The 22,768-nt window shown below is 38.8% G+C and overlaps 1 protein-coding gene across 1 annotated transcript in view; it reads left to right on the top strand.

Annotated features, from left to right (window-relative positions):
* The window catches only part of AXDND1 (axonemal dynein light chain domain containing 1), a 214,574-nt gene extending 192,016 nt beyond the window's left edge, over positions 1 to 22,558 (top strand). Inside the window, exons 21-25 of the mRNA XM_037825258.1 lie at positions 3,633 to 3,746; positions 13,998 to 14,102; positions 18,400 to 18,488; positions 19,325 to 19,587; positions 22,320 to 22,558. Of these exons, the coding sequence (XP_037681186.1) occupies positions 3,633 to 3,746; positions 13,998 to 14,102; positions 18,400 to 18,488; positions 19,325 to 19,587; positions 22,320 to 22,408 (660 nt within the window). The 3' untranslated portion in view covers positions 22,409 to 22,558. The remainder of the gene's footprint in view (positions 1 to 3,632; positions 3,747 to 13,997; positions 14,103 to 18,399; positions 18,489 to 19,324; positions 19,588 to 22,319) is intronic.
* Positions 22,559 to 22,768: the final 210 nt, after the last annotated feature.

Here is a 22,768-nt window from a genome sequence, read left to right as displayed (position 1 = left end):
TGATAGTGTTTTACTGTTTATTTTGAACCTTTTTTGCTAGGTTAATGCCTAGATATTTTATTTTTTGCTAATGAAGTCTTTTAAATTATATCATCTAACTGATACATTTACATGTGTTATTGATTCTGTATTTTAATTTTATATGCTGCAACTTTACTAAATTGTCTTATTATTTGTAGTAGTTTTTCCATTGATTCTTTTTGGTTCTCTAGATATTGAATTAAATCATCTGAAAATATTGTTTTATCTCTTTCTTTCACAATACTGATACTTCTAGTTGCATTTTATTATCTAGTTCTATTCAGTAATACTTAAAATTCAATGTTAAATATTAGTGAAGATAGCAAGCATTCTTACCTTGTTCCTGACTTTGGCAGGAATGCCTTTAGTGATTTACCTTTAGGGGAATGTTCTGGCATTGGAGTTGATTAATCATTTCCTTTGTTCATTATTCCTTTAGGCATCTTGACCTTCATCTGGGGTCACTTTCTCTCTGCCTGAAACTTTAGTATTTTCTTTAGTGAAGAGCTACTGTTAGTAAAGTCAATTTTTGTTTTTCTGAAATGTCTTTATCATAATTTTAATAAATGTCTTTATCATACTTTTAATACATGTCTTTATGTAAAATAAATGCCTTTATTTCACCCTCATTCTTAAAAGAAAATTTGTCAGACCTTGTTCTGGTTTGCTAATGCTGCCATTAAGCAAAATACCAGAAATGGATTGGCTTTTATAAAGGGGGTTATTTGGTTACAAAGTTACGGTATTAAGGCCATTAAGTGCCAACAATAGGGTTGATGGTGTCCGAAAACCTCTGTTAGCTGGGAAAGCACATGGCTGGCATCTGCTTGCTCCCAAGTTGCATTTCAAAATGGCCTTCTCCAAAATGTCTCTGTGTTATCTTCTTGGTGCAAACTCTTGGCTAGTACCTCCAAAGCATCACCAAAACTCTGCTTTCAACGGCCATCTTCAAAATGTCTCTGTAAGTTGAAGCTGCGAGTTCCTTCTATCTGAGCTTCTTATATAGGACTCTAGTAAACTAATCAATGCCTGTGCTGAATGGGTGGGGCTATGCCTCCAAGGAAATTATCTAGTCAGAGTTATCACCTATATTTGGGTGGGTCACATCTCCATGGAAACAACCTAATCCAGAGGTTCCAACTTAATCTACACTAATATGTCTGCCCCCACAAGATTGCATCAAAGAACGTGTCATTTGGGGGGACATAATACATCCAAACTGGCACAGGCATATAATTCTAGGATGATGTTATTTACTCTCAGCACATTAATGATATTATTTCCACTGTTTTCTGGAAGCTAATTCCTCTTTTCTCTCTGTCTAATTTTAAGATTTTTTTTTTCATCTTTGGCAAAAACCTTTCATTCTGATGCATCTAGATATGGATTTTTCTTTTTTAAAATTTTGCTTGAGATTCACTTGGTTTCCTAAATCTTAAGTATGGTATTTTAATTAAAGCTTAAAAATCCTCAATCATCATCTCTTCAATTATTGCCTCTATTATATTCTCTCTACTCTTTCATTCTAGAACTCTGAGTGGATGTATGTTGACTCTATCCTCCATATATCTTCACCTTCTTTTATATTTTCTGTCTCTTTGTCTCTCTGCATCTGATTTACCTCCCGTTTCACTAATTTGCTCTTCAGCTGAGTCTATTCTGCTCTTAAACATTTTCACTGAGTTTTAAAATTCAATCATTGAAGTTCTATTTGGTTCTTTTTAAAGTCTTATCATTTTTGTAATCTTTTGCTTTTTACTTTTCATCTCATTTTTTAAACATGTTAAATATAATTTTATATTCTATCTGATAATTTGAATATATGGTATATTTTGATAAGGATGTTAGTTACAGAATTATTTATCATAGCAAAATGCTAGAAACAATATTAAATTTTGATCAATAGGGGATTGGTTAAATAAATTATGGTAAATTCATATAATGGAATTCTGTGCAGTTAAGCAGATATGTAGGTAGTGACATAAAAATAATCCATGGTATGTTATTGAGAAAAGCAGATTATAGAATGTAACATATTATTATCTTATTTTATGTTAAATGTTCATATTTTGCATAAAGCAGTCTTGAAAAATATTCAATAAAATGATAGAGGTTGTTACCTCTAAAAGTTGAAATTCTTAACTTCTCTTTATGGTTCAAATGTGTCATAGCAATCATATGTTATCCAAAAAAAATGTATTTTCATTTTGGAAAAAATATCCTAACATATTGTAAATATTTTTCTCTAGCATGTACATATTTCCACAGTATAATTTAAAATTGCCATAAAGTATTTGTTATATGGTTTATACTATAATTTATTAACCATTTTACCATTGTGGGCAATGAACTTATTTCTAGGTTTTTGCTTTTATAAATATTGTTGCAATAAACACCAGAGGACATATTTTGGTCTTAATATTTGAGTATAATTCCTTTGAGGTATTTAACACTTACGACTTCTTCTGTCTTGACTCTCCTGGGGCCCTAACACTTTTGAGGCTACTTTTGGCATCCTTAACAGGCTTTTTTTTTCTTCACTACCCTTTATGTGACTAGCATCTTGTCCTAAGGCCTTGTCCTCTCATTATTTCACAAGTTCTCCTTTGGTGATCCAATTTACTTTCTTAGCTTCAACTAAATGCAGATAACTGTCAGATTTCTATCTTAAGCCCAGATCCCCCCATTTAAACTCCAGATCCATATATGTGTCTACTTACTGGATATTTCCACTTGGATGCCTCGGTGATACCTCAGATTTGCAGTCTAATCTGAACTAATTTTTCTCTCTAAACCTGCATGTCCAAGTTTGTTTCTTAACTCTGTAAATTGCATCAACATCTAGTGGCCTAAACCAGAAACCGGGTGTCACTCAAGATGCTTCCTTTCCCTAACCACCCCACATCCATCCAATCAATCAATAAGAGTTACCCATCCTTACCAAAACCACTTTGGAGTTCATTCCTCCTTGTGTCTTTTCCTTTTACCCTCCTTTCATTCCTTCTCTTCCTCCCTATCTCCTCATTAAATCTATTCTCCTGTTGCTAGAGTGATTGTTTTAAAATGAAAAACAGACCAATTTATTGGTACCTCAGTGCCCTCAGGATGAAATACAGTCTCCCTGGCATGGTAATATAACCCTTTCTCTATGATTGTGCCCCTGTCCATTTGCCCTTAAGTTTCTGCTCCACTAAACTACTTTTATTCTAAAAACCAAACATGTGCATACACAGCACCCACTCCCTTATGCCATTTTCTTTCTCTTACTCATCCATTAAGAAATTTCTCCTCCAGGAAACCTTCCTGACCAACCAACTCCCTCTTTCACCTTCATCTACTACCAAGTCTACGTTAGATGCTTCTGCTATGTAACTATATGTATATATAGTATTATCTTTTCCACTAATTTGTAAGCTTCTTAAGGGCAGGGATCATCCTTCCTAACCTTTGCATCTCTATCATTATCACAGTACCCAATTGCAGAATTAGAGGTCATTAAATATTTTGGGAATGAATGAGTGGTAATATAGTGCTAAAATATTTATGTACACTACATTTATATACACTAAGCTATAATTATAATATAATTATAATATTGTTTTATCTCACAGGACATTGCAAAAGAATTAATTGAGCCTGAATTAGACAAACATTTTAAAGAGGATGAAAAAAGTAAGGAGGATGAGAAACCTCAGGAGGAAAAGAAAGAAGAGAAAGTGAAAGAGGTAAGGTTATTCGGTATTAGTTTTCCCTTTCCCTTTATCTTTTTAAGAATATATCCATAAATACTGTGGAATAGAAATAGGTCATCTGCTTTCAACTTCCTTCCTTTCCTTATACATATTTAACTATTTCTGCAGACATACTAACCTCCTTCACTTTATTTCCAGAAGAAGAGGTGTCCTTTTTTCTTTCTAAATCTAGCCATTTCCCATTAGCCTCATTCTTATCTCTGCTGCCATTAACAACACAATCTACCTCTTACCTAGAGGTTGTTTTTTTCCCTTCAAAGTCAGATTTTTCAGATAGGTTAAATTCCATATTTCCACTTCAGCTCCCATTCTTAGCTACTTTCTCCCCCACTCCCATCCATGCCTCTCCTCTCTTTACCCTGTCTCCATCCCTGAGGGGGCATTTGTAACAATAATAATGAAAATACAGTGGTAACTACCAATAATTGAGTGCTACCAGGAGCCATATGCTTTGTACATTTTACAGATAAGAAAACTGAAGATCAGAAAGGTTGACCAACTTACCCCAAATCACGTAACTCTAAGTGGCACAACCAATATTCAAATTCAAATCAGTCTGGCACAAGAGCCCTTGCTATTTCCTAGACTGATACTACCATCTTTGGCTTCCAGGACTCTTGATCACCTTCTAACTTTCTTTAAGATGTCGTACTTTATTCCCCTGACTTTTCTTCTCTGAGTACAATTAAAATATTGGCATGACCCCAGGCTTTCTCCTAGACCTTCCCTTCACTATACATGCAGGACAACAGAACAGAAATATTGTACAACACCCAAGCCTCCTATGACCAGAATTGTCTGTATATTTTATTTCACAATAAAATGTGTTTTTATTTATTTTTCTTTTCTTCTTTTTTTAAACCAAATTCTTTCTACTTTGAAACTTATCCTATTTGTTATTCCACCTGCCAAAACTCTTTGCCATTGTTATAAACACTGGTAATGATTTATGATCATTTCCCATGCTAATTAAAGACTCATCATTGTCTTCCTCATGACCCCAAGTCCTAACTCTATCTTAGGCAACTCTGTGGTCTGTGTGATTAATCTATCCAGTGCCCTAATTTATTGACTTCACAACTCAATGATTTTTTTTTAATGCAACCTAATATTTATTTGAAGTAGCATACTTGTCCAGCAAAAGACAGAGCCGTGCATTTCTAAGACTTCATATATATATATTTATTTATATATATATATATATATATATATATATATAGAGAGAGAGAGAGAGAGAGAGAGAGAGATTGTTCACATACCATGCAACTATCCAAAGATCCATGTACAATCAGTTGCCAATGGTACCATAACACAGCTGTGCATCCATCAATACAATTAATTTTTTTCCATTTTTTAGAACATTTTCATTACTCCAGAAAAGAAATAAAGACAAAAAAAGGAAACTCAAATCCTCCCATACCTCTAACCACCACCCCCCCTCCATTATTGATTCATAGTTTTGGTATAGTACATTTGTTACTGTTGATGGAAGAATGTTAAAATACTACTAACCATGGTATATAGTTTGAAATAGGTATATATATTTTTTTCTATATGCCTCTCTACTATTAACCTAGTATAGTGTCATACATTTGTTCTAATTCATGAAAGAGATTTCTAATATTTGTATAGTTAATCACGGACATTGTCCACCACAAGATTCACTGTTTTATACATTCTGATTTTTTAACCTCCAACTTTCCTTCTGGTGACATATGTGACTCTGAGCTCACCCTTTCCACCACCTTCATACACCTTTCAGCACTGTTAGTTGTTCTCACAACATGCTACCATCACCCCTGTCCATTTCCAAACATTTAAGTTCACACTAGTTGAACATTCTGCTCATAATAAGCAACCGCTCCCCATTGTTTAGCCTTGTTCTGTATCCTGGCAACTTATATTTCATCTCTATGAGTTTACATATTATATCTAGTTCATATAAGTGAGACCCTGCAATATTTGTCTTTATGTGTCTGTCTTATTTCACTCAATATAGTGCCCTCAAGATTTCTTCTTCAACCCTTTTCTTTGAAGATGATTTTGTTCACACACTATACATTCTGTCCTAAGTAAACAATCGTTGGTTCCCTGTATAGTCACGTATCTGTGTATTCAGCACCATCGCCACTATCTATATAAGGACATCTCCATTTCTTCCACAAAGAGGGAGGAAGAGTCAAAGAAGGCAGAGAGACAAAAGAAGAAGAAAAGAGAAAGAGAGAGAGAGAAAAATAAAACATGACAGCTAGAAAGCAACAAAAGGAAAGATAGCATTAATCTAAAGTAGAATAAAGAGTCAGACAACATCACTAAAGCCAGGAGTCCCAAACCCATCCCCTATATCCCCCCCATATGCATTTAGCTTTGGTATATTGTCTTTGTTATATCAAAGGAAGCATAATACAATGTTTCTGTTAATTCTAGCCTCTATTTGCATTGATTGTATTTTCCCCCCAATCCCACCCTATTTTTAACACCTTGCAATGTTGACATTCATTTGTTCTAACTCATGTAAAAACATATTTGTACCTTTTATTACAGTCATTGAGCACCCTAGGTTTCCCTGAGTTATACAGTCCCAGTCTTTATCCTTCGTCTTTTGTTCTGGTGTCCCACATGGTCCCAACCTTCCTCTTTCAACCATACTCACAGTCATCTTTGTTCAGTGTACTTACATTGCTCTGATACTATCTCCCAAAATTGTTTTCCAAACCTCTCACTCTTGTCTTTTCCTTTCTGTCTGCAGTGCTTCCTTTAGGGTTTCCTATAGAGCAGGTATCTTGTTCACAAACTCTGTCATTGTCTGTTTGTCCAAGAATATTTTAAGCTCTCCCTCATATTTGAAGGACAGTTTTGCCGGATATAGGATTCTTGGTTGGTGGTTTTTCTCCTTCAGTATCTTAAATATATCACCCCACTTCCTTCTTGCCTCCATGGTTTCTGTTGAGAAATCTGCACATAGTCTTATCAAGGTTCCTTTGCATGTGATGGATCTCTTTTCTCTTGCTGCTTTCAGGATTCTCTCTTTTTCTTTGACGTTTGATAATCTGAGTATTAAGTGTCTTGGCATAGGCCTATTCAGATCTATTCTGTTTGGGGTACACTGCACTTCTTGGATCCATAATTTTATATCTTTCGTAAGAGATGTGAAATTTTTGTTGATTATTTCCCCTATTATTGCTTCTGCCCCTTTTCCCTTCTCTTCTCCTTCTGGGACACCAATAACATGTACATTACTGCATTTCGTTTTGTCCTTAAGTTCCCAGAGACATTGCTTGCATTTTTCCATTCTTTTCTCTATCTGTTCTTTTGTACATAGGCTTTCAGGTGCTTTGTTCTCCAGTTCCTGAGAGTTTTCTTCTGCCTCTTGAGATCTGCTATTGTATGTTTCCATTGTGTCTTTCATCTTTTGTGTTGTGCCTTTCATTTCCATAGATTCTGCTGGTTGGTTTTTCGAACTTTCAATTTCTACCTTATGTATGCCCAGTGTTTTCAATATATGGTTCATCTCTTTTGCCATATCTTCCCTAAACTTTTTGAATTGACTTAGTATTAGTTGTTTCAATTCCTATATCTCAGTTGAAGTGTAAGTTTGTTCCTTTGATTGGGCCATAACTTCCTTTTTCTGTGTAGGTTGTAGTTTTCTGTTGTCTAGGTATGGCTTCCTTGGTTACCCCAGTCAGGCTTTCACAGACCAAAACAGGCTCTGGTCCCAGAAGGAATAACTATTCAGTATCCAGTTTTCCCTGAGGGTGTGTCTTAGAAAATTGGTACACCCTGTGAGGCCTCATGTCACTGTGCTTTTCTGCCCAGCAGGTGGCACCTGTCAGCCTGTAACTCCAGACTGGTGTAAGGAGGTGTGGCCTGTGGCTGCTTTCCCCCAGCCTCTGGGGTCTGGTTCTGAAAGGAAGGCTGGTAGTAGAGCTGGGCCCCACCTCTTTCCTCTTAGGGAAGATAGACCCCCTAGGGAGAAGTCATTAGCATTTGAATGGTCTCTCTCTGTCTGTGCTATCTCCACCCTTGTCTGGGTCAGAGTGCTGGGAACTGAAAATGGCTGAGGCTTTCTTCACTGAGCGAAAACAGGGACAGAAAGCACCCTTCAGGGCCAGTCCATGGTCACCTTCTGGCTCTCAAAGGTCAGTCATCACCCAAGCCTCTGTCTGCTTGTTGAGATTTGTAGCTTGTATCAAGGAGTCCACATTTGTTAATTAAAACCCCAGTTGGAGCTCAGCTGAGCTGTATTCACTTGCTTGGAGAGAGTTGCTCTTTAGCACCACGAGGCTTTGCAGCTTGGGCTGTGGGAGGAGGGGGCTCCTGGCTTGGATCCGCAGTTTTACTTACAGAGTTTATGCTGCGATCTCGGGCATTCCTCCCAATTCAGGTTGGTGTATGATGAGTGGATGGTCACATTTGTCCCAGTGCATTTATTGCAGATTATTACTAGTTGTTCCTGGTTGTTTGTTAGTTGTTCCAGGGGGACTAACTAGCTTCCACTCCTCTCTATCCTGCCATCTTATGTCCCTGACAACTCCAGTGATTTTTGTATCCACTTTACTACAGTCACATTCCCAACCTTGTCACCATCCAGAAATTGCCCACCTCCAAAATCTTAAACTTCTTTTATTGAAACTTGCCATCCTCCCCAATTTTTAACCCCTCTTCTCCCCTAACATTCTATTCTTTTATTCCATCCAATCCTTCATTCTTCCATTTTCTGCTATTTTTCAAACTCTTTATTTTTCTATTTCTTCTCTAAGCAGCTAGATTCCATGATTATCAGCCTCCTTTGTGCCAGTTCCCCAACTCCCAGCTCCATTATTTTCTCCCTCTCTCACTTCTTCAACAATCTAACCATTCATGCCCCCTTTTAAACTCATCTACTCTGCTGGAGAGTCATATGGTCATATGGTCATATGTTGGTGTCACCAATATTCTTACTTAGAAATTATGAGAAATTAATCACCATTATTGACCACTCTAGGTTTCACTAAGTTATACAATCCCAGTCTTTATCTTCTATCTTTCCTTCTGGTGTCTTACATGCCCTTAGCCTTCCCCTTTCAACCATACTCACACTTATCTTTGTTCAGAGTACTTACAGTATTGTGTTACCGTCACACACTATTATGCTATTCATTCCATTTCTGGATCTATACAGACAATCCTGTTGGACCATCTGTACGCCTTCAGTATCAAATGCCCAATCTCTAACCTCTATCTCCTGACAACCTATGTTCTGAACTCTCAAATTTTGCTCATCAGTGTTAGTCCAAATTAGTGAGACCATACAGTACCATTACTGATAGTCTTCATTTCTACACTCTTCTTGAAATCTCTCTTTCCTGTCTTTTCCTATCTGCCTGTACTGCTCCCTTTAGTGTTACTTGTAGAGCACAAACTTTCTCAGTGTCTGTTTGTCTGAAAATATTTTAAACTTCCCCGCATTTTTGAAGAACAGCTTTGTGGGATATAGAATTCTTGGTTGGCAGTTTTTCTCTTTCAGTATCTTAAATATATCATACCATTGCCTTCCTGCCTCCATGGTTTCTACTGAGAAATCCACACATAGTCTTATTAGGCTTCCTTTGTATGTGATGGATCTCTTTTCTCTTGCTGCTTTTAGAATTCTCTCTTTATCTTTGACATTTGATAATCTGAGTATTAAGTTTCTTTGAGTCAATCTACTTGGATCTATTCTATTTGCAGCATGTTGTACTTCTTGGATCTGTAATTTTATGTCTTTCATAACAGATGGGAAATTTTCAGCGATTATTTCCTCCATTATTGTTTCTGCCCCCTTTCCCTTCTCTTCTCCTTCTTGGACACTCATGACACATATATCTGTGTGCTTCATATTGTCCTTCAATTCTCTGAGACCCTGCTCATGTTTTTCTATTCTTTTCCTATCTGTTCTTTTGTGTATAGGATTTCAGATGTTCTGTCCTCTGGTTCCTGAATCCTTCCTTCTGCCTCTTTAAATCTGCTGTTGTATATCTTCATTGTGTTTTTCATCTCTTCTATTGTGCTTTTCATTCCCATAAATTCTGCTAATTGTTTTTTCAAACTTTCAAGTTCTTTCTTATGTTTGCCCAGTGTCTTCTTTATATCCTTCATCTCTTTTACCATATCTTCCCTCAAATCATTGATTTGATTTTTGAATTGAATAGCATATTTGTTTGAAGATCTTTAATTAGTTGTTTCAACTCTTATATTTCATTTGAAGTGTAAGTTTTTTCCTTTGGGCCATATCTTCATTTTTCCTAGTGTGATTCATAAATTTTTGTTGTCTAGGCATCTGGTTTCCTTGATTACCCCAATCAGATTTTCCCAGACCAGATGTGCCCAGGTCTCAGGAGGAGGCTGTATTCACTATCTTGTTTCCCTGAGGGTAAGACCTAGAAGGTTGTCAGACATTCTTGTGAGACCTCTAGGCTTTATGGTTTTCCTATCCTGCCCTGCAGGTGGTCCTTGTCAGCCACACTCCCCACAGGTGTAAAGAGGTGTGGTGCATTTAATTCTCAATGGGCCCTTTCCTGGCCAGGGATTGAGGGTGTCAGAAGCCAAGCTTAAAGTGTTTCTGTTTGTTGCTGTTTTTTTTTCCCCAGGGCCCTGGGGTCTTAGTTCTCTGATAGAGGATTGCCACTTGAGCTGCCCCCCTCATTTTCTTAGGGAAGATAAGCCCTTTAGGGAATTACCTTCTACACTTGAGTTTTTCCTTTAACTCTCTATCTTACCTCCACCCTTGCCTGGGTTAGTGCTGACAATTGTAAATGCCTGAGGCTTTCTCTAATAAGCTACTTAAAATGAGAGAAAAAACAAGGAAAAAAGAAGTCCTCTTTTCAGAACCAGTCCCCACCCCTCCAGTTCACCAGGCAAGAACTGGAGTTGGTACCCAGGTCAGTGTGCCCCTGTTCTTGGGACACAGCCCTTTTCCAGTATTCTGAGCTCAGCAGACTCCAAAACCCTCTGTTTCTTTTTATGTATTTTTTTTTCTGCCAGCCCTGCCTCCTCTCTGCCAGGAGAAAGCTCTGGGTTCCTTTCCTGCTTGCTCTGGGTTTATCTGTGGTTGTAGCATGTATACATTAGTCAAAATTTGTTAATTAAAACCTCACTTGTAGCTTGGTTGAGATATGTTCCCTTGCTCCCAGCAGGGACTGCTTCTTTTTCCCATGGTGAAGTTTTCCAACTCAGCCTGCCATGCCAGTGGGGGAGGAGCATCAGCTCTGCAGTTTGGGGAGCTTTACTTACAGTTCTATACTGTGATCTCAGCCATTCTACTCATTCCAGACTGGTGTACAATGTGTGTTCAGTCATGGATGTCCCCCCATCAGTTATTCCAGACTATTTTCTAGTTATTCCTGGCTATTTACTAGTTGCTCTAGGGGACTAACTAAATTCCACACCTCTCTATGCTGCCATCTTCCCCCACCTCTGGAACTTTTTTTTTGTTCCAACCCTTCATGAAAGCATCTCTTATGAAGATCACCAAGGACCTTATAAGTAAAATAGGCATTTCTCAGACATTACCTTACCTGATCTTATTAAGCATTTGGTTTACTTCTGACAACTCCTTCAATATTAAAACTCTCTTTATCTCTTGGAATATCCCAACATGGTACCTTTAAACTACCTCAACCTGCAACTAATGCTAACTAAAAGCAAACTCTATTTGTAGTCATCATAGGACCTTCTCTGTTTCATTCCCATTTTTGTTCTAGTCCCATTCAAACTCTGCCAGGTCCTTCCCCTTGAATCTTCCCCCCATTTGGATTTGAGTCCTTTGGATTTGAAAATTGCATCTGTTTTCCTCAGGCTTGACCATTGCACTTTCTGGATTCTTTAGTTCACACGTACCCTCTGGCTCTTGGAGATTCCGACCAGTGTGGTTTGAATAGCCTGCCCTAGTTCTGGTCTTCTAACAACATGCCTGGCTAGCTTTCTGGCTTGGATGAAAAGAAAGTGGGGGAGAAGTAGGGTCAGATCATTTGCTGAGAATAGTTGCCATGCTCCAGTGTCTCTTCCTGAGGACTAGAGAATCAAGGGAGGAGAGCCCAATATGCACAAGCAACTCCCCTATCTGATCCCCACCTGAGGCCTGCTAGTAGATTGTGATTCTTGGAATCACTATTTACAGGTCTTCACACCTATGTTCACTGGTCTACCACCATTTGCTGAATTGATGACCAATTCAGAGTACATCAATCATTTCCTGGAAGGAAAACTTCATGCTAAAAATAATATAGGTAACATGACAGTTATACCTTCCTCCTTTTCCACTGAAGAATTTGCTTATAATAACTTGTTATGTTCTTTCAACCAGAACTCTGCAATCCCTAGTATCTCCAGCTTCAACTCCCACTACTTCCCTGAGCCACCACAACCACTGTCATCAGCAAGTACCTGGGAAGCTACGGCTGCCTATAATACTCTATGATATTCTAAGACATGACACAAAGAACCTGCACATAGGTACTAGGCCAGAAAAAACAAACTACTCCTCAAAACGTTTGCATCACCCTTTCCTGCCAAAAATGTTACAACTTTCCTGGCTCATTCAAGGTCTTAGGGAATGTCAACCCAATCTTCTCCCACTTCCTGTTATGTCTGGTTCACCCAGACTCTAGCTTTCACTTCCATAGTTGGTCCTGACAGGCAAGAATGAGGATGGGGTGGGGGAACATAGCATAGTGGGAAAGAGATAGACCTGAGGAGAACTCATGGGACTGCCTTCTAGCTCAGGAATGAACCATTAGGGGATAAACCCTGGAAAGTCTTTGGCCCAGGTCTTTGCAGAGAAGCAGGCTCGTGGGAGAAGGTGATGGCTACCTTCATTCACCCTGTGCCTTTAGCCAGCTCTACCCACCCAGGCACACAGCATCTGATAATCATTAAAGCAAACTGGGAGCCCTTGCACTCTCTCTGAGCCAGTTATTCAGGCCCCTCTTTGCTTTGTCTCTAGCCTTTGCTCCTTTTCTCTTCTAGTGCCCTGGGTTCCTCACCTCTGACTTTGTCTTCCATTTTCAGCCATGTTCCCTTTTTCCTTCCCTCCCCTTCCCTCCCCTCCCCTCCGCTTCCCTGCCCTTCTGTGACCCAGCTTGTCCTCCAACTCAGGGACTATAGAGTTTTTAAGTCCTCTCCCTCCCTCTCCTTCTTGAGAGATGATAATGGAAAGAACATGGACCTTGGAGTCAGCAATACTAGGGTTCAAATCTGGACTTTGAGATATCTGACAAGCTACTTAAAACCTCTGAGCCTTGTTTTTCTCATTTGTCATACAAAGATAATGGTAGCTCTCTTTCAGAATCATTGTGAGAATTGAAATGAGACCACAGATGCAAAGTAGCTGGTTCAGTGCTTGGCATACAGAAGGCACAGAATAAATGGAATCCATTATTATTTGGTCACTAATCCTATCCTGTCTTTTAACTTTGTAATACATCCATTCCTTCTTCCTGCTGTTGCCTTAATTCAGACCCTTTTCTTCTTTGGCCTGGATTATCACTAAGGTCTTCCACTAGGTCTTTCTGCCCCCTCCATGCTGCCACCAGCTTTACCTGATACTTTCCTTCTCAATTTAGGACTCTCTGTTGGTTCTCTTGTGTTCTGATATGAGGAAAAGTTGAAACTCTGAAGCATTGAAAACCAGGCTTTCCCAGTCTGAGACATGCCAGCCACATTTCCCCCATGTTTCCCACATACCAAATCTCTGGCTCCAAATGTGCTAGGATCTTTCTGCCTCAAGGAATTTGCACATGCTGGACCTTCTATCCGGACTGCATATTTTTCCAGCTTTCTGTTTCATACGTTCCTATTCAGCCTTCAAATATCATTTCCCCTGTGAAGACTTCCCTGAGTTTTCAGCAGCATGCAGAGCCCTTCTCTGGGTGCCCACAGCCCTTGTAACACACTGCTATGGTAACAGTAATCATCCTGTTACATAAATATTTATTTTGTTGTCTATCTCTCCTACTGTGCTGGGAGTTTCTGAGGTCTGGGACAAAGCCTCTTTGAGATTTTCCCCTCTGTTACTTCCTCTTGTCTCCATTCCTCCCCCTCACCAATTTCTAAACAGCATCTGCTATGTGCGAGTCCTCAAAAATGCTTGCTGAATGATTAAAGCAAATGGAAAATTAAAGTTTTAGACTTGGCACCAGACAACTTGATGCAACACTGTGTCACACACCAACCCACTAATAGATTGTTGGTGTTTCTGGACCCCAGGAACCTTCAACATCGACAAAGAGTGAAAAAATCCTAAGAGTCATTGGAATAGATGAAAATGTTCATTCTAAACCTCTATTTGGAATAGATGAATTGTCTTCCTGGGTAAGTATCTGAAACCCATTATATAGTTCAAAACTATTTAACATTATGTGAAAATGATATGGGTGTAACAAATTCTAGCTCCTGCAAGAGGACCAGGGTTTCCTAAGTAGTGTATTTTATCTTTTTTTTTTCCTCCCAGCATTATCTTTGGAAAACTCCTATTTTCTCACTTTCACTTTACAAAAACTTCTCGTTCACTTCTCATTTTAAAATCAGCATTTCATTCTTTCCTTAATGTAGCAATCCCTTGGTCAGTTTTGATCAGATTTTTAATGTATTTATTCAGCAGATTTTAGTGAGGGCTGTCATAAGCACCTCTAACCGAACAATTGTTGGGAAATTGGAAACTGAGCTGAGAGCTTTAGAGAGTGGCTATGAAAACTCAGCAGGAAAGCAGATTTAAAATTCCTCCACAGAAAGTTCTAGAACATGGTAGATTTAAGTGAACTCTAGATTGTCATCTCTCTCAGTAGAGGATGCCATGATCTTAGAAGTCTATGGATAGCCTTCCTTGCATTAATCTCCTGAAATTGTATGTGACATTTTGTGTGTGTCTTCATACTGTGCATTTTCTTGGGTGTGTGTTTGTGTGTGTGGTTCCATCTCCAGTCTTTTGAAAAGTTGTGTGTGGTGGGGGAATCCATAGATTTCATTAAATTTATCAACCCCTAAGTTAAGAGCCATTTAACTTAGGATAGCCCAGCTGAGGAGGATGTGGTCCACAAGTTCCATCTCCAGGGTTTTGAAAAGTTGCTGCTGCTGTAATTCACTGAAGGCTGAGATCTCTAGGTTCTTATTGAACATAAGGTCTAGGGAATGGACCCAAATGCCACCCAGGTATACAATTACTTGAAAATTCCTGGAGGTAAAGAGGACTCACAATCATCCTGTGGAGTGGGGGCTGCAGCACTCACAGGTAGAAAGGGATCATCAGCTGCTCAAACAGAATTGGCCTAATTGTGTTGGGTCAGGGGGACAAGGTTGATATCTGGGAATCTGAAACCCAGAGAACGTAGTTTCTTTGAACTCTTTATGAGGTCAGGGATTTGGAGCAGAGTGGATATGAGGGAAGCACTCTCTTGGCTATGCTTCAGGGTTAATGGAGCAGACAGGGGCTTGTTGTGGGTGGTTTAAGCCCCAAATCTTTCACTGTAAGTTTGCCTCTTTTTTTTTTTTTTTTTTTTTTTCCTTCTTTATTCTTTTTCTCAGAGGTTCAGCGTTTGGTGCTAAGAACAAATACAACCATTCAGCAGGAATATAAGTCCAAGTCCCCAGACCTCTTTGGCAGCCTCATTCCTTCTCTTCCTGGTCTAAAAACAAAACTCCCAGGAGACAATCCATTTGACTGAGCTAGGAGAAGGAAGAACAAAGAAGGAAGGGGAGAGAAGGAAACAGGAACCTTGTGGTCTGCAGGTATTACTTGCTATGGCCCTGGGAGCTGAGTTGTAGGACAGGAGAGCTCCAAAAGATGGCTGGGTTCTGGGTTTCTATTGAGAAGTAACTCACTCCAGACCACTGGGAAGCTAGTGACCTGGGGCATGGAGAATTCCAGTTACTCCTATTGTCTTCTGCTGCAAATGACTCCAGTACTGGATTTTCTAGGGGTTGAGATATGATATCTCAACAGCAGTGGTGATGAGTCACCACCATGTTGGGCAGGGAATTGTTTGGCCTGCTTAACCAGGGCCTCATTCAGATCATTACCCAATGCCCTAGTGTCTACCAGAGTTCTGGACCATCCATTATCCCAAACTCTCCTTGGTTACTTGGGAGTTAGGGTTTTGTGAGAATTCCTGGAGATTGTACTCAAAGCAGGCACCCATGAAAAGTGGCCTGTCGTGCCTGATACAGGCACAGCATCCCTGTTTGGGGCTGTACCTGATTCTCTGGCAAACTGGGTGATCTCATTAAGCGGCGCTGGCTCTGCTTCTGCCCTCCCTGGGGGGAAGACTGCTCTGCCTACAGGTGTGACACAATTAAATCAGTTCTGAGAACCTGTTGCAAAGCACCCCCTTGTGGCCCTCTCTGAGTTCAGAATCATTCCAACATTATCCCTGTAGGGCAAGCCAATTCTATAACATTTCAGCTGACTGCTGGAAATATGAGATAACTAAATTCAGCAAGCTCTCCCAGAGGTTACCAAAATTTCTCAGAGCCTTTGCAGACCCTAAGTGTTGTCACTTGTCTGCATGAGTAGGGTTGTCTACTGCTCAGCTACCCTAATAAACAGGTCATTAGAAACACTGCTTTTTCTACCTTCAAACCATGGGTCTTGCTGTCCTTAAAGAGTTGCAAGGGTGTGAAGAAGCTAGGGGATTTTGTGAACTCCTTCGGATGGGTGCGCAGGGGCTCACTTGAGGTATCAGCAGTATTTTCAATACAAGATTAGACATTCTGCCCTTACTTCCGCCATTTGGGCTAGAGGAGACCCTTGGAGTCTATGTTTTCCTCCCATAATACCATGTACCACTGGCATAGATAATGAAGATCAGGGACTAATTTGCTGACTTTGTAACATGAACAGGGAGGGCCCTTGGAATGAGTGTTTCCAAAATATATGTCCAAATCTGATAGGAACACTATGTCTGACTGGGAGTTCAGTGCTGAGAACTGAATCCCAAGGAACAAGGCCTAGAGCTGTATCCTCCTTGAGGCAGTACCAAGGAGTGAAATAAGTCAAACCTTGGCAAGACCAAGCCCAAAGAACCAAAGGCAGAATTAGAGTCAGCCAGAGACTAGCTCAAAACTTCCACAGACAGGTATAAGCAAAGAGGGTCTGATGCAATTGCTTCCAAAAGTTATGTGGTATCCATATCTGTCTATCATGCAGTATGTACAAAGAGCATAAAAGCCAGAGGAAGGTTGGGAGTGTGAGGAGAGGGCTCAAGGCAGTTACTGTGGTTAGCTTTGAGGCATCTGCCTCAGTATATAGTGGTGCATGGGTGGTTGCCACCTGGCATACATACAGGATGCTATAAGGCTAAAAGCCCAAAATCCAGCATTTCAGGTCATGGGAATTTCTTATTGAAGGAATTAAATGGACCACAATGCATTAATCTCTAGTTGCCAGTATCAAAACAAAGGAATGGTTTCTTTGCACGTGAGAAATAAATATACATCTGTTGAATGAATGAGGAGTCAGAAGGCTCAACTTTACAGAGTTCACAGTGTATAACCCTGGCCTACCTTGGGTCCCACCTATAGTTATAATTGTGTAGAATTTCAGTTCTAGAACCCTCTGCTCTGAAAATCTCTTTGGGATTCAAAGAGCAAATAGGTTAGCGGGTGATATACAGACACAGCCATGTCACATGCTGTTGATTCAGGTTAGACAATGCCAGCACTTACTTCCCAAATCAATTGCCCAAGACAGGAGCAGCAAAACCAAAAGGGGATAATATGTGACTGGAAAAATAGGAAAGGAGAAAGTAAAAGTAAAAACATTTACCACAATTTCTTTTCTCTGTTTTTCTTTTAGAAAAGGGTGGGATAGCATGATGGAAGGTGTGATTGAGGATGAGGAAGCCTAATTAGGGTTTTGCTTTAGCTCAGCAGATCATTCTGAGATTACGGCAGGCTGACTACCTCCTTAAATCTCCCTTCCCATCTATCATGGGGTTTACCTTTTACTTGCCTCTGGTTGGGAAACATGAATAAATGAGATTTTAAAAGTACACAGTTGTGGGAAAATGTCATGATAGTCATAAAAATGTGCTTATAATTTCTGCCCTCTAAATTCCCTTTCTTATCTCCCTCTTATTTTGTTTTCAGGAATATATCTAGAGTCAAAATAAATAAAAGAGGTTATTTTTTCAGATTTTTCCTCCCTGGCAAGAGTCACACGTTAACTGATATTTATGAAATTCCTAAAAAATTTAGATTGAAGATATTGGATTTTGCAAAGTTGCATGCTTAGTGAAGTAAATTATTAATAATAAGTCAAATACAGTTAATTTCCTTTATCTTCAATTTGATTTATTAGAGAAACATGTTTACCATTCTTTATTTTTAAGCCTTTTCTTCTTTTTGTTGTTATTGTCTTCCTGCCTCTTCTTTACAACTCAAATCAAATTTATGTCTGCCTGTAGCATGAATACTTTGGAAACCAGTATGCTATTTGGCCACAAGGCATTCCTATTCTTTTTTTGGTATTAAGGATGTGCTTAATCATCTACTAGATAAATATGGATAGTAGAAAAAGAATATTCTGGAAGGCCTGACCCAGAAGATCCTGAAGAAGTATGGTATTAACTGCTGGGACTCTCAGTTCGCTCATATCACATATTTCCTTTGTCAGAGAGAATCAGTTAATCAAGATACAACGGCCCAAAAGAATAAGTATCTTGAAGCAATGGCTATAATTGAACGTATGCAGGAAAAGTTAATGTAAGTATGAGGCACCACAATGGTAAGAGGATGAAGATTGCTGACTTGGCTGGGAAATCCACACTTCTTGGCTTACCTTTGGCTTTCCTGATTCCTTCATCCTCAATAATGGGATGAGTAACCCAAATCTTCTGCTAGAGGCAGTGGACTACACTGATCTAGTTGGAACATCCATCCTTGCCCACAGCAGAGATGGAGGAAGTCAAAGTGTGTGGAGGGGTGTAGGGTGGGAGGGAGTCAGGAGTGATCCATATCAGTGTGATTTCTAAGAGATGGTCTAGGGAAATAAACAGCACTGGGAGAATCTACTGTGCACAAGAAAGAATGTTAAATAGCCCAAAAAGTAGGAAGGGTGATATGGTTAAGATGGCTGAGGATGCCAAGAGAAGAACATAGACATATAACATGTTCTCTAGTAATCAGAAGCACATCTCAAGCTTGTTTTCTTGATTCTAAAATTTGGTTTTAAAGATGCTGGAAAAGAGATACTACTGGATTTAGTTTGTTGGATCGCATCAATTAAGAGAAGTCAAAGTTAACTCCTGAAAAAGACTGTCCTGGCTATTGAAGGAGAATTCTAGATATATAAAAGCCAGAGTTCATGTAGAAATGATAAATATGTTGTGTTCATAAATGACAGCATGACTGCAACTCTGACATTAGCATCTAGAGTAGCTCCTAGCCCCCAATTCTTGATGCTGCGGCTTCCTTAACCTGTACCCTTCAGCTGTTTTCCTCCAATCTCACTGCCTTTTTTAGACAATGAGTTTCTATATCAAAGATACTTTTTCAATCCTTTCCACTTTGTTGTGTTTCTCTGGACTTTGCTACATCAGGGAGGTTGAAAGCAGAGCCAGGCAGGCAGAAGAGAAGTTTGATGATGCAAATGAGAAACTTCATTATACCCTAATAAAAAATAAAGAACTGGAGAAAGAACTAGAGGAATTATTCTTGAAGTCAACAAAGAAGGATGCTGAAGGAGAAAGAGAAGAAGATGATGAAGAAAAAGAAGAAAGAGATGAAAAGGAAGAAAAAGAAGAGGAAGAGGAAGAAGATGAAGTCAAGCCAATAGCAAGTACCTCAAAATCGCTAAAGAAAGGTGAGGCTTGATTTCTCTTTTTGCTTTTTTTAGGTTGTATTTATTAAAGAAAACTTGACAGATCCAAAAATATTTTAAAAGAGCATCAATAATCTTTAGTGATGATCTACCAGTTTATCCTTCTCATAGGAAAGCACATACATTTAAGTTTATAACTGTCTTATTCAAACAGCTCACCCAAAGGAAACTCAAGTGGCTAATAATTATGGAATAATAAACTAATACAAAATACAATTTTTTCTTATAAAATGGCAAAGATTTTTTAAAAAATGAAAGAACACTATGCCAGCCAGAATTGGCAAAGTAGTTACTTTTACAGATAATAATTGTAGGTAGACAAACAGATGTAACCCTTATAGAAAATAATTTGATAATATGTATGAATATGCCTTAAAATATGCATATACTTTGACCCAATATTTTCACCCTTGAGAGTTTAGTCCAAGTAAATAATCCTAAATATAGAAAAAAACCCTTATACATCATTGTATATAATAGAAAAAAATAGAAGCAGCCTACCTATCTAATCATGAAGGAAGATTAAATAAATTATGCTATATTAACACTCTTGAATGTTATATGACTATTAAAATCATGTTTATAAAGAGTTTATAATGACATGGGGAATGTCAAGTGCAAGAAGCAGGATATGACACAATTTTGAAAAGTCTAGAAACAAGATCAGAAATAAATATGCCTAAATACTGACAGACATCATCTCTAGGTAATGAAGGCTTATGAGGAATTTTTTCTTTTTTCTATTTTTTGGGGTATTTACTGGATTTTAAATGATAGAAATAATCCACTTTCTTTGTTCTACAGGAAAAGGAATTTAACTCTTTGTTTCCTACTCTAATTAGTGCTGTAGTCTGCCCTCACGCGGTGCTCAATATCCTCAATATTAAAGGCCATTTTTAAGTTGTTTGGTTTCATCTTCTACCTTGGTCTCTTCCCAGTAAATTTCCTAGTGCAAGGGAGAGTACTGGGAAGATATCTACTTTCTGATAGCCCTGTAACCCCTATCTCCACCTACCTCCCCAAAAAAGTAGCAAAGTTATCGTAGCCCCCACCCCTGGTATTGGGACATCAATACTGTTTGGAGGAAGACTCTCAGCTCCTTTTCTCCATTCTATCTACTCTGAACTGATGAAAGTGTTACTTATTTTAAATGTGTCAATTCTTTAGTTCTGGGTTTGAATGCATGTGAAATAGTCTTCTTGAATTATTTTTATTTCATACACTTATTTTTATATACATATTTTTATTTCATACACTTACATTCAGGATGAAATTTTATCCTGATAATTCGAAAACTAGACTTTTTCCAGATTATAGAAACATATGCATATCATACAAAAGTCCTCTGTGTGGTCACCTCAATATGGAATAAGGGCCTTTAGTTTTGTCCATTACTATAAAGGTCTTGGAGATAAAGTTAAATCCAGAACTGAGAAGTTTTTTATTTTTGTTTTTTTGTGTTGTTTTTTGTTTTTTTTATTAAATTCAGTTTTATTGAAATACATTCACACACCATACAATCATCCATGGTATAAGTTTTAATAATTTAAGGTAGAAGATAACTATATGCAGTTAGTCCCCAACCTACAAAAAAAAAAAAAAACAAACAAAAAAAAACTGTGCAAATAAAAGTCTCCCTTCCCCCTCCTTCCAGACATCCCACTAGAATCATGCCAGTGGGGTCAGAAGTAGAGGATAAGAAGACTTGCAAAGCTTAGGGAAGCTGGCTTCTAAGCCAGCACACCCCATGGGAGACCTGCACAATTTCTCCTGAAAGCCCATAATTTAGATGTTTCTTAGAATTAGCACAAAGCCTCTTTAAAAAAATGCGGACACCTCTGGAGCAATCAAATGCTGCCATATTCATATGAGTTAGTACAGTAAGATCATTTTTTTTTTCCTGAAAGTTGTGCAGTGAAGGAATGGAAAGTTATATTACAGTAAAGGAAGGAGCCTTGTAAGGCTGAGTTAGAGCAGGTGGCAGAGTAAGGGAGATGTATTTATTTTTGTCTAAATGTCACAATTTTTCAAATTTAGCAAATATCTATGCTCCAAGCTACGAGTAGAGAAAAAAATCGAGAGGGAAGTTTACAGAGATGACTATGGCTCAGCCCAGTTTGGGGAGGATACACTGCAAGCAATACAAGGGTGTGAACAAAGGTGACCGGTTGTGGGATGAAGGGGACAGCAGCCAGTCTGAAGGATTCAAATTGGCAAGCTTGGTGTGATGCAGCCACTTGAGAAACACACACCATTAGAGCAGGCTTGATGGCTGGAGACCCCCTGCACCCATCCCAGGGGTGGGTAATGTTTGTGCAGGGCCTGTGTGCAGGAGGCTGGGGAGCGGGATCAGGAAACCGAAGAGTTGCAAGAATGGCTATCGGAGGAGTCTGAAGACTAACTGTTTGAATATTGTTTTCACCAAGCTTGGGAAATGTTCTTCCTCTTTCTTTTGTTCTCTCCTGTATCACACAGTTCCCTGCTTCTTGGGCAACTAACTAACTGCATTCAAACTTTGATAAAATGCATTTTGAATCCCATTAACCAATTTAGAGTCAAAATTTTGGCACATAGCCTGTGTGTAGATTGGAGTGTTACTTGAACAGAATGGAATTTTAAAAATACTTTGTAAAGTTAAAAGCCCTCAGTAAATATAATATAAGATATTATTACTATAGTACTCATTTTTTGGTGGTGTTGTTTTTCTTTTCCAGACGCACCACACAAGGAAGGTACTCCCAACGCTAGATCTAAATCCCGGAGTAAATTCAATAGCAAGCTCAAATCCAAGCAGCATCAATAGCAAGCCATGGTTCTCAATGGCTACCTCCACTGAACGCTATCCCCAGTGTCTCTAGGCTAGAGAGCTATGTGGCTTTGCAACAGCCACTAGAAAAGCTACGACAATACAAAACGAAGAGCAATTTTTTCTTTAAAAGTCACAATAATTGCTGCAGGGAGTCAATGCATTAGCTTATTGCCCAGAATAAAAGTAGCTTGTGAAAAAGTGTATTAACTTCTTCAATTGATTTCCTGGTAGAGGTCTGGGAAAAGTGTCAGTTTCTGTCAAGAAAATAATGCTTTTTAAAGACTTTGAACTCTGCAGGGAAGGGTGGCAAATAAAAAGCTTTATTTTTCCAATTTAGGAGTCAGGAGCCAGATA

Source organism: Choloepus didactylus, chromosome 2, assembly GCF_015220235.1.
Source record: "Choloepus didactylus isolate mChoDid1 chromosome 2, mChoDid1.pri, whole genome shotgun sequence".
In the NCBI taxonomy this organism is placed as follows: domain Eukaryota; kingdom Metazoa; phylum Chordata; class Mammalia; order Pilosa; family Megalonychidae; genus Choloepus; species Choloepus didactylus.
Note: the sequence above shows the minus strand (reverse complement) of the source record. Positions and strands in the feature narration are given on the sequence as shown.